General features: G+C 54.6%; 1 protein-coding gene across 1 annotated transcript in view; it reads right to left on the bottom strand.

Moving 5' to 3' along the window:
- LOC123632002 (kinesin-like protein KIF19) overlaps positions 1-14,782 on the bottom strand; it is a 53,437-nt gene that overhangs the window by 11,439 nt on the left and 27,216 nt on the right. Inside the window, exons 18-22 of the mRNA XM_045542135.1 lie at positions 12,990-13,111; positions 7,538-7,662; positions 5,789-5,897; positions 3,634-4,023; positions 2,156-2,306 (exon numbers count right to left, since the gene is read on the bottom strand). Of these exons, the coding sequence (XP_045398091.1) occupies positions 2,156-2,306; positions 3,634-4,023; positions 5,789-5,897; positions 7,538-7,662; positions 12,990-13,111 (897 nt within the window). The remainder of the gene's footprint in view (positions 1-2,155; positions 2,307-3,633; positions 4,024-5,788; positions 5,898-7,537; positions 7,663-12,989; positions 13,112-14,782) is intronic.

The following is a 14,782-nucleotide window of genomic DNA, read 5'->3' as shown; positions in this document are numbered from 1 at the left end:
GCTGTCACACTATGCTCTCAACTTCCGGTATGTTTAGAAACTTCATAATAAGATGCTGAGAAAAGAAAAGTTTGTTTACAGTCATATGTACAAATACATCCCAACAGGCTTAGCTCCAGAGGAGACAGGAACATCACTCTGTCTGTAGTGATGGGGCTGTGGAGGGGGTGGCCCAGGGACTTTAACCTTCTGGGCTGAGCAGGAACACAAGTGTGTCTACTTAGCGCCTGCTGTGGCCATGCCTGCCAGGCCCACTGTGTGTGATTTCACTGGCATCTCTGGGTCCCCAGCCCCCAGGGAGGTGCTGTCATTAATACACCTCGATGCTGTGTTAATACACCTCCACCAAGCTAGGGAACGGGAGCCAGCATGCAACCGTGCAACCTGCCACCAGTGAGGAAGAGAATTGTTGGGTTCAGACCCCGGCACCCAGGCGCCCCCTTCAAAGTTCCCACTCCTGACTACTCCGCACTCTCTGCGACTTTTTATTGTTTCATGAGCATGTAACCAAAAACAAACAAACAAACAAATAAAAAAACCCATAAAAACTTTTTCTTTTTTTTTTTTTTCTTTGAGACAGAGTCTCGCTCTGTTGCCCGGGGTAGACCGTGGCGTCAGCCTAGCTCACAGCAACCTCAAACTCCTGGGCTCAAGCGATCCTCCTGCCTCAGCCTCCTGAGTAGCTGGGACTACAGGCATGCGCCACCATGCCTGGCTAATTTTTTCTATATATATTTTTAGTTGGCCAGATAATTTCTTTCTATTTTTAGTAGAGACAGGGTCTCGCTCTTGCTCAGGCTTGTCTCGAACTCCTGACCTTGAGCGATCCACCTGCCTCGGCCTCCCAGAGTGCTAGGATTGCAGGCGTGAGCCACCGCGCCCAGCCCCCATAAAAGCTTTGAAAGCAGAAAATCCCATAAGGAAAGAGAATATTTTAAGTGTTTTTGAAAAGTGTTTCAAGTTTTTATAATAAAAAAAAGTTATTGCAGACTTAACTTTGTTCCTGTCAATTACAGTAACCAAGAGTGGAGAAATCACAGATAAATCTGAACTTTGTCATCCAGATCAAAGATTTCTGAAAAGCCTTTGAAACCCTGTATACGAATCAGGTTGTGCCACGGTACACGCCCACCAGCAAGGCAGAATGCGGGTGCACACACCACTCCCACTGTCCTCGAAGTGGGTGTCAGTAACCCCTAAAACATGCTTGCCCTTGGGGCCACCAAGAACATATCCTAATAAAACAAGAAAATGAAAGGACACATGGAGCTCTGATTCAGGGGTAGCGGTCTAGAGCCACCCCCTGGCTTCAAGTCCCAACTCAGCCACTCCTAACTGTGTGACCTTGGGCAAGCTCCTTAACCTCCCTGTGCCTCGGCTTACATATCTGTGAAATGGGGATAACAGCCATTCCTTACCTCGTAGACCTGCTGTGAGGACAGATTGACACCCATACAGTACCCAGAGGGTGCCTGGCACATAGTAAGTGCTCAGTAATTGTGAGCTGCTACTGTGTAACCCACGACACAGGCTGGTGCTCTGGCTGTCCATGGTGAGAACTAGCTTGTCTATTTTTTCCAGCGGCAGTTGGTGGGCCCCCTTTGAGGAGCACGGACACCCACCGAGCTGTCTGTACAATAGTGACAAGTAGGACACACTGATGTCCTGCGATGGGGTCGTGTGCGGCCGCTCACATCACTGTCCCTCCACAGCGAGGACGTCACCTCACAGGCGCCATTTCTGGAGGGTGGGGTTTACACGTGTTTTTTAATTTATAATTTCAACCTATGTTGCAAAAATGTTCACAATGTACATATTCTTCTTGTAATAACCACCGGCACAGGAGGCAGGGCTCAGACCCACGGGGAACAAGCCAGGGGCCCCGGGGTGCAGCCTGCAGGAGGGCGGCCTCCTGTACAAGTTTTAATCGTCGTTTTAGCTCTACTGGGACGGCGGGCAGGCCAGACGCAAAACTGGACACGCTGTAAGTAATTCTTCCCATGAAGCCAGTGGCCTTGGCTTACACACTGCCCAGAGAATCCCTGAAACTCACTCACACCCAGGGATGGACAACTGGAAACAGCCCAGACTGTCACACTTGCTCAGGACGGGCAGAGAAAACCCAACATCCCAATTTCTTTCTTTGATCCTGTACCTGCGTGGAAACCAAGGCTGGGTTTTATCTTGGAGGCCACAGGGACGGCAGGGAGGAAGCTCTTCCCCGATGTCACTGACGGTTGATGGAGCGCCGGGGGTGGCTGGCTGTCGGCCACATGCTCCATGGGGGATGGAAGTGGGTCCCGCGCCTGCGGGGGAAGAATCGCACAGCAGGGCAGGGTGTGAGGACTAGGTGCAAAGAAATGACACCTCAAGTTCCTTGTGAGCTGAAGTCACGTGCTGATTAGACACCTCCTGTGAGCCGACTGCTACAGGCACGTGGACGTTGTGGTGGGCAGACTCACCACTCACCTTCTCCTTCAACCCCCAGTGAGTGAACAAATGAATGAATGAATGGTGTGCGCCTGGCTGTTGTCCTCCCTCCCTTTTCCCTTACCAATCCCCCCAGTGGAGGGAGTTCTCACCTAAACCAGCGTGATGGGTAATTGCGTGCATCACCCTGACTGGGCCACGGGGTACCCAGATATTTGGTCAGACATAATCCTGGGTGTTCCCATGAGGGTGTTCTGGATGAGCTCAACAAGTAAATTCATCCAAACTGAGTACAGCAGGTAGCTTGCCCTAGTATGGGTGGGCCTCGCCCAATCGGGTGAAGGCCTGCATAGAACAAAGGTGGAACCCCCCCCAGGAAAAGAATGCGCCCCGCCCCACGGCCTCCAGCTGGGATGATGGCTCTTTCCTGCCCTCACACTCCAGCTGCAACAGCAGCTCGTCCTGGGTCTCACGCCTGCTGCAAGTGCCATGGTACTTAGCACCTAACAACTCAGCTCTCACACGTGGTATGTAACTGACACGTTTTGGAACAAAGCAATGTACTTTTTTTTTAAGTTAAAATACAAATACTGTGCAGGCATGTTAAAATTTATGAAATCATCTTTAAAAAGTAAACCGATCACAGAACTGTACTTCTGGCCGGGCTCAGTGGCTCACACCTGTAATCTTAGCACTCTGGGAGGCCGAGGTGGGAGGATCGCTTGAGGTCAGGAGTTCGAGACCAGCCTGACTAAGAGGGAGACCCCCCTCTCTACTAAAAATAGAAAAAATTAGCTGTGCATGGTGGCACATGCCTGTAGTCCTAGCTACTCGGGAGGCTGAGGCAGGAGGATCGCTTGAGCCCAGGAGTTGGAGGTTGCAGTGAGCTGTGATGACTCCACTGCACTCTAGCCCGGTGACAGAGGAAGACTCTGCCTCAAACAAAACAAAATAAAACAAAACAAAAAATTGTATTTCTACCAGGATTATAACTACATGAAATATGTACACATGTGGCTTAAGGTTAGGCAAGAGCTTGAGAAATGTCATGCGAGAGGGAAGGCACAGCTGTTAAGTCCAGGGCATCCTGTGTCCACTGTGAATTTGTGCAAATTCCTGATGGTCCCTCCCTGTCCTCTAACTCCAGCTTCCCCAGCTGCTCCCGGGACCAGGCCAGGAGCACCCACGCCAGGGCCCACTCACCAGCTGCCCACTCCAGGGGAGGGAGGGCGACCGCTTCTTCCTGGTCTTCCTCTCCACGGAGCGGTCCCTGCACAGGCCAGCATGGGACCGCCTCCTGTCTGCTGGGTGGGGGTCCGGGGTGGTGCTGGGCTTCGGGTCCCCAGAGTCCAGAGCCACCGCCTCCAGGGGGTGACAGGAGGAGCGGCCACTGCTGCCCTCCCGGTCCTGCGCCTTGGAGCGCCGGGTGGCCGCAATGAGGGAGATGCTCTTGGTACCCACGGCCATCTCCTGGAGGGCCTGAGCGCTCAGGGCTGGGCTGGCGGCTTCCCCTGCCAGCCTCGGGGTGCTCAGCTCCAGGCTGGCGGGGTATGGCTTGGAGACCAGGCTCTTCAGGCTCAGGGGGTTCGGCTTCTGCAGGAAATCAGCACCGCAGGGTGGTCAGATGCCACCAGGTGGTCACCATTGTCCCAGCCTGGGGCCCCAGACACAGGCCTGGAGACAATGGCTCCAGGCAAGCAGTTTATGGGCAGAGCAAGACTGGCGGGGGTGGGACAGGGCAAGGAGGGGGGTATGGAGCCGGTTCCTGCCCTGGCAGGGGCGCGTAACCTCACAGGGATGCCCGGGGAGAGCGTGGCGCGTGGCCTCCGCAGGGGCACAGGGGTCTCCCGAGGCTCCTGTGGGGCAGGGGGCAACCTCAGCACAGTGACTCGATGCTGGAGACTGGACGCATCCAGCACCTGCTCACTTATACTATCATTAGCAATAACCAGTAGTAATAGCGTCTTAATAATAGTTCACATGAAGGGACCAAAATCATTAACTTGTGAATATTCACAGCTTCCTCTGTCCCCCCAAGCCCACCCATCTGCCAAGGAGGTTCTTGCATGTGGTTTCCTGCCACCTGTTCCTCCCCACTCCAGGAAGGGACAACTTCCTACTGATCTGTACAACAAAGGGACGGACAGAAACAGAGAGGGGAGGCGGAGAGGCCATTTGGGCTCAGAAATGTGAGTCAGGGCAACCTGGGATGGGGGTTGTTGAGTGTCCAGGCTGAGTGGCCCTTTGATTTCTCCAAGAGAAACACAGGGAAAGGAACGGGGCTTTTCCTTTGGGTTGCTGGACCATCTTCCCTTGAATCTGGCACCAGGTTAAGCCTCCTGGATTCATCATTTACAGGCGAGGAAACGGAGGCTCAGAGACAGGAAGTAACTTGCCCAAGGTCACACAGCTAGCAAGGGATGGGAGATCTGACCCAGGTCTGGCTGATTCCTGAGCCCAATCTCTCGGCAATCAGACTGTACTGAGCCCCCAAAGCACTCACACCCCAGAGCCAGTGTGAGGCCACAGGAGCCAAGAAAGTACTTTTCATTCATTCACTGAATCTCCCCAAGTACCCGAGTGGTAGACGTGATCCCCCCAAAGCCAGCGCAAGCTTGGTGCACCGAGGCCCGGGCAGGTTACGCCCCTTCCTCATGTCTCCTTTTCTCAGGCTACAGGTGGAGGGTAGCGATCCCCCCGCCCCATAGCACACGGGGAGGAGTCTGCACCAGGGTGGACAGTGTCCCTGCAAAATTCATGTCCACCCAGGACCTCAGAATGTGACTTACTTGGAAATGGGGTGCTTGCGGATGTAACTAGTTATGGATTCAGAGATCAGGTCGTCCTGGGTTTATGGTGGGCCCTAACCCTAATGACTGCTGTCCTCACAGATGGGGACAGGGCACAGAGAGGCACAGACATGGCCATGTGACGACCAATGCAGGGATTGGAGCGATGCGGCCAGAAGCCACGGAACCCCTGGGGCCATGAGAAGCTGGACACAGGAAGGACCTTCCCTGGAGCCCCCAGAGGGGGTGTGGCCCTGCCCACACTCGGTCTTGGACTTTCAGCCTCCAGAATGTGAGAGGATGAATCTCTGTTGTTCAAGACGCCCAGACTGTGGCACTTTTTGTGGCAGCCCCAGGAGGCTGACATGGTGACCGAAACACTCAACTTGGTGCCAGGCTCAGCAAGTGGTCACTACCATTGTGTTGGTTGTTTAAGGAGAGTCCTCCTTCCGGAAGCTTCTCTCCTGCTCTCCCTTGGCCCAGCACGGCTCTGACGGGGACACAATGACCCTGCTGGGGAAGGGGAACCTCTCCAGAGCCCAGGGCTCTGGTCAGCGCCACACACCAACCTCGTGAACTGGTGGAGTTAGCAGGATGCGGACAGACGGCGGAGGGAGAAGAGAATCTTGCTTTCCCGGTTTCTTCCATGATGTAGCTTTCGATGACTTGTACCCATCACTGCAGACGAGACACAGAGGCATCAGCAGAGCCCACTGCCAGGGCCCCGAGTCCTTCCTCCAAGCCGGGGCGAGCCTGAGCCTGAGCCGCTGGCCCCTGCTCCGGCCACACGGACTGCAGCCCACGAATCAGGTCAGGGCCAGTGGCCTCTGCCACACTTCTGCGATTTGGGGCCACACAGGGCTCATTCACACTGGTCACCTTCCATGGGCCAGACCCTGTTCCTGGAGCCAGGTGTGCAGGGTCTTAGCAGACACGGCCCCTGCCCTCCCACACTGCCTCCGAGCGAGGAAGCCAGAGGACACGTGGACACAGCTGCAAGTTGTGACACTTGGTGTGCAGAAAACGGGAGGAAAAGGCAGAGCAGTCTCCAACAGGCTGTGGAGAGACCTGGGAGGCGGGGGCAACAAGGACTGAATCTGGTCTTGGTCCCCAGTCCCTGGCACAGACCCCCAATGTCTCTGCTATGCTCATAGTGACTCCTGTGGCCCTGGACAGCTGCAGAACGGGGCTGTCACCAGAAGGACCAAGCATGTGACTAGAGGGTGGGAACCTTGGGCCAGCCGACCTCTCCAGGGAGGGGAGGAGGGCTGGAGATTGAGTTCCGTCACCTGGCCAATGACATAATCAACCACGTCCATGTAATGAAGCCCCAAAAAATGTCTGGAGACTAAGGCATGGACCACCTTCCCTGTTGGTAAACACAGTGATGTCCCAGGAGGCTGAAAGGCCCTGATCCCCTGGGGTGACAGCCTCACTGAACCTTAGCTGGAGACACGGCTCCCTTGTGCTGCCTCGGACACAGAGCCACCACTCTGCCTCACAGCTTGGAGGCAGTTCAGCCTGCTGTCTGGCCACAGTCCAGACTGCTGCTGCAGGTGTCACTCTGACAGAGGCCAGGTGGAAGCCTGACTCCTCCGTGGGCTGGAGGTCGGAGGCCCCGGGTCACTCCGTGGACCAACAAGCAGCCCCATGTCTGAGCCCCTTTTTCTCAGTGTGGGGCTGACACCTGCTTGCACCCTGACCTCAAACCTCCAGCCTCCAGAACTGCGAAACAAAAGCATCTGCTGTTTAAGCCCCAGTGTGTGGCATTTGCTATGGCAGCCCGAGCTGGGACAGTGGCACAAACCGGCAAACTATTAACTAGTAAACCTAGGTTCTGAGTCTGCGGGTGTTCCATTCACTGGTGTAAGTTTTGCTATATTAGAAAATACCAAAATAAAAGCAAAAGAGAAAGAGAGAGAGAGAAAGAGAGAAAGAGAAGGGGGAGATAGGCTTTGAGGTAGGAATAAGTAACTAATATTGAACAAAAATTTTTGAATTTCGAGATTCTGTACAAATCCTGAAGAAGATACACATAGAACGGAAAGGGCATTCCTGGCACCAGCTCCCCAGCCTCATGGCTGGTCCCTGCAGTGATCGTTTCCTGGGACGTGTTTATTGTTCCTCAAACATCCCTGCAAGGACGGGGATGTCGGTTGCCCTTTGCAAAGAGGACACGGGCTCTGAGCTGCGCCTGGGCCCTGTGTGTCGGCTGAGCATCCCGGGGTTGGGGTTCACGTCCACCGCCAGCCCCCCAACCCTAGACCCCCTAGCTCTGGGAGGCAGGGCCAGGGAGGGAGGGGAGGAAGCCCACCCACCTGTCTCTCTCCAGGAGCATCAGAGGCAGCTCAAACTGGGCACCCCACGGGAGGTCCTTCCCGTCATCCGGCTGGTCTCGGCTGGACTCCTCCGGCGGGGGAGATATATTCAGAACAGAGCCGTCCTGGGACCAGACAGAGGAGCAGAGTGAGGCCAGCAAGGACACGGGAAGCTGCCATCAAGCAGGTGGTCCCTGAAGGGTCACAGGAAGTTCGGCTCCCTTCCTGCCAACACCACTCGAAGGGCACCCTGGCTCCTTTCCTGCACCACGGAGACAGAAAGCAGAAAGGAGGACCCCCGGGGACCTGGCACAGCCTTGACCTTGAGCAAAACTGGCGCACCAGGGAGACACCCAGCGTCAGAGCACCTCAAAAGCCTGCAGGTCCTCGAAAGGTTAAACAAAGAATTGTCTGTGACCCACCGTTCCACCGCAGGTGTGCACCCCACGCCCGCAGGCATCGAAAGCGGTCTCACAGAGACACTCGCACACCATGTTCACGGCAGCGTCACTCACAGCAGCCAGAGGTGGGGACAACCCAGTGTCCATAAACAAAACGTGGCCCGTCCATGCAATGGAATATTACTCAGCCCTAAAAAGGGTGGAAACCCTGACACCTGCTACAACGTGGACGGACCTTGAGGACGTTCTACTGCATGAAATCAGCCAGTCACAAGAGGACAAATCCCGTGTGATGCCACTTACCTGAGGTCCCCAGAGCAGTCAGACCCACAGAGACAGAAAGTAGGACGGCGGGTGCCGGGGCTGGGGGAGGGGGAAGCGGGAGTGGGTGTTTAACGGGGACAGAGTTTCAGTTTGGGACGATGAAAGGATTCTGAGGGTACAAGGTCTGTGGATGGATGGTGGTGCTGGCTACATAACAACGTGAACGTAAACTTAACAATGGTTAAAATGGTCAATTTTGTCTTACATCTACTTTAGCCCACACATACACAAAATCAAATGGAAAAGAAAATCCTGTGGGTGCAGCTGGCAGCTCAGCAGTGGGTGACACCAGGCCTGGCCAGACCAGGGACTCTCAGGGCTGTCCCATGATGTGGCACCCTTCAAACGCACAGTCTTTAAGTATGTGTTCAAGGAGCTGAGCTCCTTAGAAGGCAGAAAGGAGGAGGAGGAGGAGGAGGAAGAGGATTCTAGTGGGGGTACCACCCCCACAGACCCAAGTGATTCCCTTCTGCTCCAAACCCACACAGGCCACTCGCAGGCCTCAGATCTCCTATCTCCCAGGGTCTGCTGCCACCTTCCAGTGGAGTATCCAGGGGCGACTTCCCGCTGCTGTGACCCGAGGGCCCCCGGCAGCTACAGTTCTCTCAGCCCCTTCCCAGCACCGGGCAGGTCTGCTCGTCCTCGAGCCTGAGCCCACGGCAGGCTGTCCAGCTGGCCGGCCGTGACCGTGCTCCGGCCAGAGGTCAGATACACTGAGTAGCCCAAGGCTCCGCGTGGACGACAGAGCTGCTAGGAAGGACCTTTCTGACCACTCGCCTGTGTCCGGCAAGTGGGGAGGGAACAGAGGGGGAGGGCTGCCTCCCCAGAGCCACCTCTGAGACAGACTGCAGGAGCTCCCTCGGGAGGTGGTCCCAGGAAATGAGGTGCAGGGGGTGCGAGCGGAGGGAAGGCGGCTGACAATGTGGCGAGTCAGCAACAGGTTTCCGCTGTGAGTCCTGGGGCCACGTGGAGCCCACCGCGTGGCCGTCTCAATGGAGAGGCGGGGAGTCAGGGAGTCAAGGTGTCTCCCCCCCTCCCTTACTGTCAGCCACAGGTTGGGGGGTTGCTGTGAGTTGCGAGTAACTCCCGGCTCCTGTGTCCTGGCCCCCGGGAGCCAAGAGGACTCACAGCTGGAGCCGAGTGAGGCACTTACACGAGGCCAGAGAGGCTACACTGTGGCTGCCCCAGCGACAGCTGACAAGATCTGCACGGGATGAGAGTTCCCCAGGGACAGGGACCTGCAGGAGGCGGGGAGAACGGTGAGCGCCAGAATCCCACAGGCACCGGCCCAGGACGTGCGGCTTGGGGAGCACCAGTGGCTCCCCATAGTGAGGGCTTAGGGCTTCGGCAAGGGGTGACGGAAGCCTTTAAGAAGTGGGTGTGTGTGAGTACCCTGGACGGGGCAGGTTTGGGAAGGGACCCGGGAGGGCCTGGGTTTGGAGACCTGAGACATGTAATTTCTACTCGAGGCCAAAAAAATGCATTATTCAAAGTGAAAGATGTTTGAGTTCCATCTAATCAGAAGTCAAGTCATGGCTGGGCACAGTGCACCCATGATCCTAGCACTCTGGGAGGCCAAGGCAGAAGGATCACTTGAACCCAGGAGTTCCAGGCTACAGTGAGCTATGATGATGCCACTGCACTCCAGCGTGGGTGACAGAGCAAGACCCTATCTCAAAAAAAAAAAAAAAAAAAAAGAAGTTAATCACGAAGAGGCAGATGCTAACACCTGGGCATCTAGACACCGAGTTCTCAGCACACCTACTGTACTGACAAAGATCAAAAAGTTTAACACTGGAGAGGGAGGCAGGGGTGGGGATATGGCACATGGCAATGGGTAGGTGGCAACATCGGTGAGAATTCTAAAGAAATTCTCCTGCACCCAACACGTGTACTCATGGGATTTCATGCTAAAGATGCACAAGTTTGGGGGCAGATGGCACCTATGGTAGCCACTTTGCGTTGCAGGCAGGACCCACCAATGGGTGCTAAAATGCGTGCACGAGAGAATGAGGAAACACAGGATATGTGCAAAGTCTCAGTGTGTTTCCCCACAAACCACTCATCACAAAAGGCAAACAGTGCAGTGGAGAAGCGTGGCAGACGCCACCTCGTCCAAGGGGTCAAGGTTAACATCACCCGCAAAACGACAAGTCCACATTGTTCACCTCTGGACAAGCACTGAGGACGCAGCTCACCTCTGTGTTGTTCTTGCCAAGAACACATGACCTCAACCTAACCATGAGAAAACATCAGACAAACCCCAAACAAGGAACATTCTACAAAGTAACCGGCCCACGCTCTTCAACTGCTAAAGTCGTGGAAGGTAAAGGACTGAGGCATCTGCCCAGGTTAGAAGAGATCGAGGAGCTACGACAACTACATGAAACCTAAGTCCTGAATTGTGTTGTGGACCAGAAAAGGACATTTGTGGGGGGAAAAACACATTATAACAAAAGATACTCCAATCACCCCATCACTCAGGAATTACAAGGGTTTGGGGCGAGGATGTGGAGTGACAGGAACTCTCGTTCACTGCTGGTGGGAATGCAAAACAGCGCAGCCCCCTCGGAGGACAGCTTGGCAGTTTTTTACAGAACTACACATACTCCTATCCTACAATCCAGCCATTGCTCCCTGGCATTTACCCAAAGGAGTTGAAAATTTATGTCCACACAGAAACCTGCACATGCATGTTTATAGCGGCTCTATTCGTAGCCAAATCTCAGAGCAACCGCGATGTCCTCCCGCAGGCGAGAGGATACACTGGGGTACGTGTAGACAACGGGATGCTATTCAGGGCTAAAAACAGAGCTATCAAGCCGTGGAAAGATGCGGAGGAGCCTTAGATGTATTCTAAGTGAAAGAAGCTGGACTGAAAAACCCACGTGCTGCAGGATTCTGTGTCCTATTCTGGAAAAGGCTCAACTGTGCAGACCGTACAAGGACCAGTGGTCATTGGGGGGGTCAGGGGAGAGGGATGAACAGGGGGCACAGAGGATTCTTAGGGCAGAATAATGGCTCTGTTTGGTAACGTCATGTAGACACATAACCTCATACATTTGTCTAAACCCACAGAGTGATACCACACCGAGAGTGAACCGTAAGGTGAACGACGGACTTGGGGTGACGTGGTGTGTTCATCTCTACAACAAACGCTCTGCTCTGCTGGGAGACACTAATAACAGGGAGGCTGTGCTGTGCTGGGTCGGGAGTCCACGGAAACCCTGTGCCTTCTGCCCAATTGTGCTGTGAACCTTAAACTGCTCCAAAAATAGATTCTACTAAAAAACAAAACAAAACATGCAAAACCCAAAATAAGACATGTCTGGTGTAGGGTCCTCCAGCTCTGCCCCGGCCGCCCTGTCTTTCTGTGTCCTGACCGAGAGCCACAGACAGCCTCGACCACCCCGTGACCTCACCAGCAGGCTTGAGCCTAAACCTGGCCCTGGGCATTCCCAGGCACTGGAGGCATCCAGGTTGTCACCCAGAACACTGAAAGAGACTGTCCCTGGCCCCGAGCACATTCCGCAAACTCTGGCATAAACGCCCTGCCCCAACCCTCACTGGGGACACACCTGGGAGCTCCCTGGTCTCTCGCTGTCCCCGGCTGCAGCCTCTGTCAGTTCCCCTGATGAATGCTTGGCCGATCACCCGGCACCTAGTGCCTCTGCCTTTGGCATCCCAACCAGCCCCACCTGGGGACAGTTTGAAGCACTCCCTGGTGGGGACTCTCCTGCGGCCGCTTTTGGGGTGACTCCAGTTGGGGCTTGGGGTTTGGCGGGACAGAACATACAGGATGGACGGGAAAGGCGAGCACGGTGGTGACACTTTGCAAGCAGGGGACAGTTGTGCAAGTGCCAGCAGATGCACCTCGCACGGCCGCCAAGGCGCAGACCCACGGCAGAGCCTGGTACTTCTGTTCTGGGGGTGGCAGAAGTGGCTTTAGCTGTAGGCAGACCAGTCCCCTCCCTCACACAGTACTTCTGGGCGATGGCCCCCGCCCAGGCTGAAGTCTGGAGATTTCGTCTCCGTGTTTGCAAGAGGGTGAACAGAGGGTCCGTGGCTAGGGGACACTAGGCCTGGTCCAGGGCACACAGGGTTAGGTGACGGCAGCGTTCACACTCACAGCCCATGCGGAGGCCCCCTCGCGGCGCTCTTGCCCCAGTGAGCTCCCAGCTGGGCACCACAGCCCACCCCCCGGAGAGCCTGACAAGCCCCAGAGGAGAGCCCTACAATGACATCTTGCTGAGGTTCCCCAGAAGACACCTATCCAGGCCACCAAGACAACAAGGCCCCCGACTCAGGGAGCTCAGGCTGCCTCTCTGGCGGCGTTCTGTCTTCCATGAGCCCCTGACCATAGCCAAGGATCACAGCGTCATGGAGGCAGAGAGCAAACCCTCCCTGCCACCCGTGGGCAGCACCCGGGCCACCAGGCGCTCCCCAGTGTGCCTGCCTGCACCAAGCCTCCCGGCCAGGCTTGGCCTCCAGGGCCCTGGTGGGACTCGCCGTGTCCCTAAGCCCACCCGCATCCCCCACCGGGCACGGCTGTCCTCCACCTTGGTGTTCTGGCTCGAGGCAGCTGGCAGGTACTGTTTCTACGTTTCCTCTTCCGCTTCAGGCCTGGTGCAGAGCGGAGCCCTGCAAGGGCCGGCCCTCAGCAGGGTGGGATGGCAACACGGGCCTGAGCCCAGGGCTCGGAGCTGCGGGTGGCAGGTCGGACTCACCCGGAGGGAGCTGGCCATGAGCGAGTGCAGCAGCAGCAGGCGGTTCAGCGTGCCCTCGCCCAGCTCCCGGGCGTACAGGCGGTACCGCTTGTCCAGGGCCTCTGGCACCGGGATGCCACCGTCTGCGGGGGCCAGCAGAGAGCAGAGGTTAGAGCAGGGCCGGGGTGCAGCTCCACCACCACCAAATCCGCGTAACACCCGTCACCTGTTCAAAGACAGGGTCACTCTGTTGGCTGATCAAAGGCCAATGCTCCGACCCGATAGAAGAGGCTTTTGTGGAGAGTGGGGTTTCTATCTGTTCACTGTCTTTTTTCTGTTGTGTTCCTGTATTACCTTTTAATCATAAAATAACGTTGCTAACAATTCTAAAGTATAAATAAAATTTAAGTGAAACGACCACTCCTAGGACTATACCCCAAAGAACTGCAAACAGGTGTCAATCAAAAACTTACACAGAATGTTCTTAGCATTGTTCACAGGAGCCAAAAGCTGGAAACACGCCAGATGCCCACGAACAGAGGAACGGATAAACAAACGTGGTCTAGCCACACAGTGGAATATCACACTGCCGTGAAAAGGAGTCACGTTCTGACACATCATGGCATTGACATGGAGGAAATGCAAAAATATTCTGATGAGCAAAGAAGCCCAAGTCGTATGTTGCATGACTGCATTTACATGAAATGTCCAGAATAGGCACATCCGTGGACAGAGAGCAGACTGGTGGCTGCTGGGGCTGGGGCAGGGGGAGAGGGAGTGACTGCTCGATGGGTTTGAGGTGTCTTTATGGACTAGGGGGGGTGTTTTAGATCTCAGCAGAGGCGATGGCCGCACAGCATTGTGAATGTACTAAATGCCACTGAGTTGTCCACTTTGAAATGCTTCAAATGGCACATTTTATGTTATATAGTTCTTACCACAATAAAAAATGTTAAAGTAGGAAATTTGAAGATGGCATAATTTCAGCTCTGGTAAAATTTGACTACTTATAGGCTGGGACTAGAGAGGGGATTGGATTATAGGTAACCTGTTTTCTTTTCCAAAACATTGCTTAATGTTATTATAGTTTTTTAAAAATAAAGTGTCTTTTTTCATTCTAAAGGAAATTATGAATACCTTCCCTCAAGGAGAACTCAGTATTCAGGCTAAATAAGTGTTGACTATAAAAATATAATGATGATGATGATGATGATACTTGAACACAACAAGCCCTTTCTGCCCCAGAATGCTACACACACACTTGCAGACACATGTGTATGCACACATGCACATGCATGCACACACATGCATGCACACACATATGCACACACTGGCACACATGCACATGCACATGTGTCCATGCACATGCACACATATGCACATGCATATGCACACATGCACACAATGTCCACACATGCACGTGCACATAGTGGCACACATGTACACATGCACATGCACACATACAGACCAAGGCCTCGAGCTGTTCTCTCCTCCCGAGCAGCAGCCTCTCCATCCTTCAGGTCTCTGCTCAAATGTCATTTATTCCCAGAACCTCCTCTGACCACCACCCCTCAGACAAGGCCAGGCCGGCCCCCCTGCTGTTCTCATAACTCTGCCTTCTGTCCAGCTGCCATTCCAGGGCAAAATTACACAGTTCCTTATGTGACTGGCTATTTAGTGTCCATCTCCCCAAGGAGACTGTCAACTCCAGCGGACAGAGCCTGCCCAGCTTGGTGACGGCTGCATACCCAGCACCCTGTCCAATGCCTGGCATTCAGAAAAGGTCTGTGGAACTGAAGAATGAACAAATGGAC

This window comes from Lemur catta, chromosome 2 (genome assembly GCF_020740605.2).
Source record: "Lemur catta isolate mLemCat1 chromosome 2, mLemCat1.pri, whole genome shotgun sequence".
Taxonomy (NCBI): domain Eukaryota; kingdom Metazoa; phylum Chordata; class Mammalia; order Primates; family Lemuridae; genus Lemur; species Lemur catta.
Note: the sequence above shows the minus strand (reverse complement) of the source record. Positions and strands in the feature narration are given on the sequence as shown.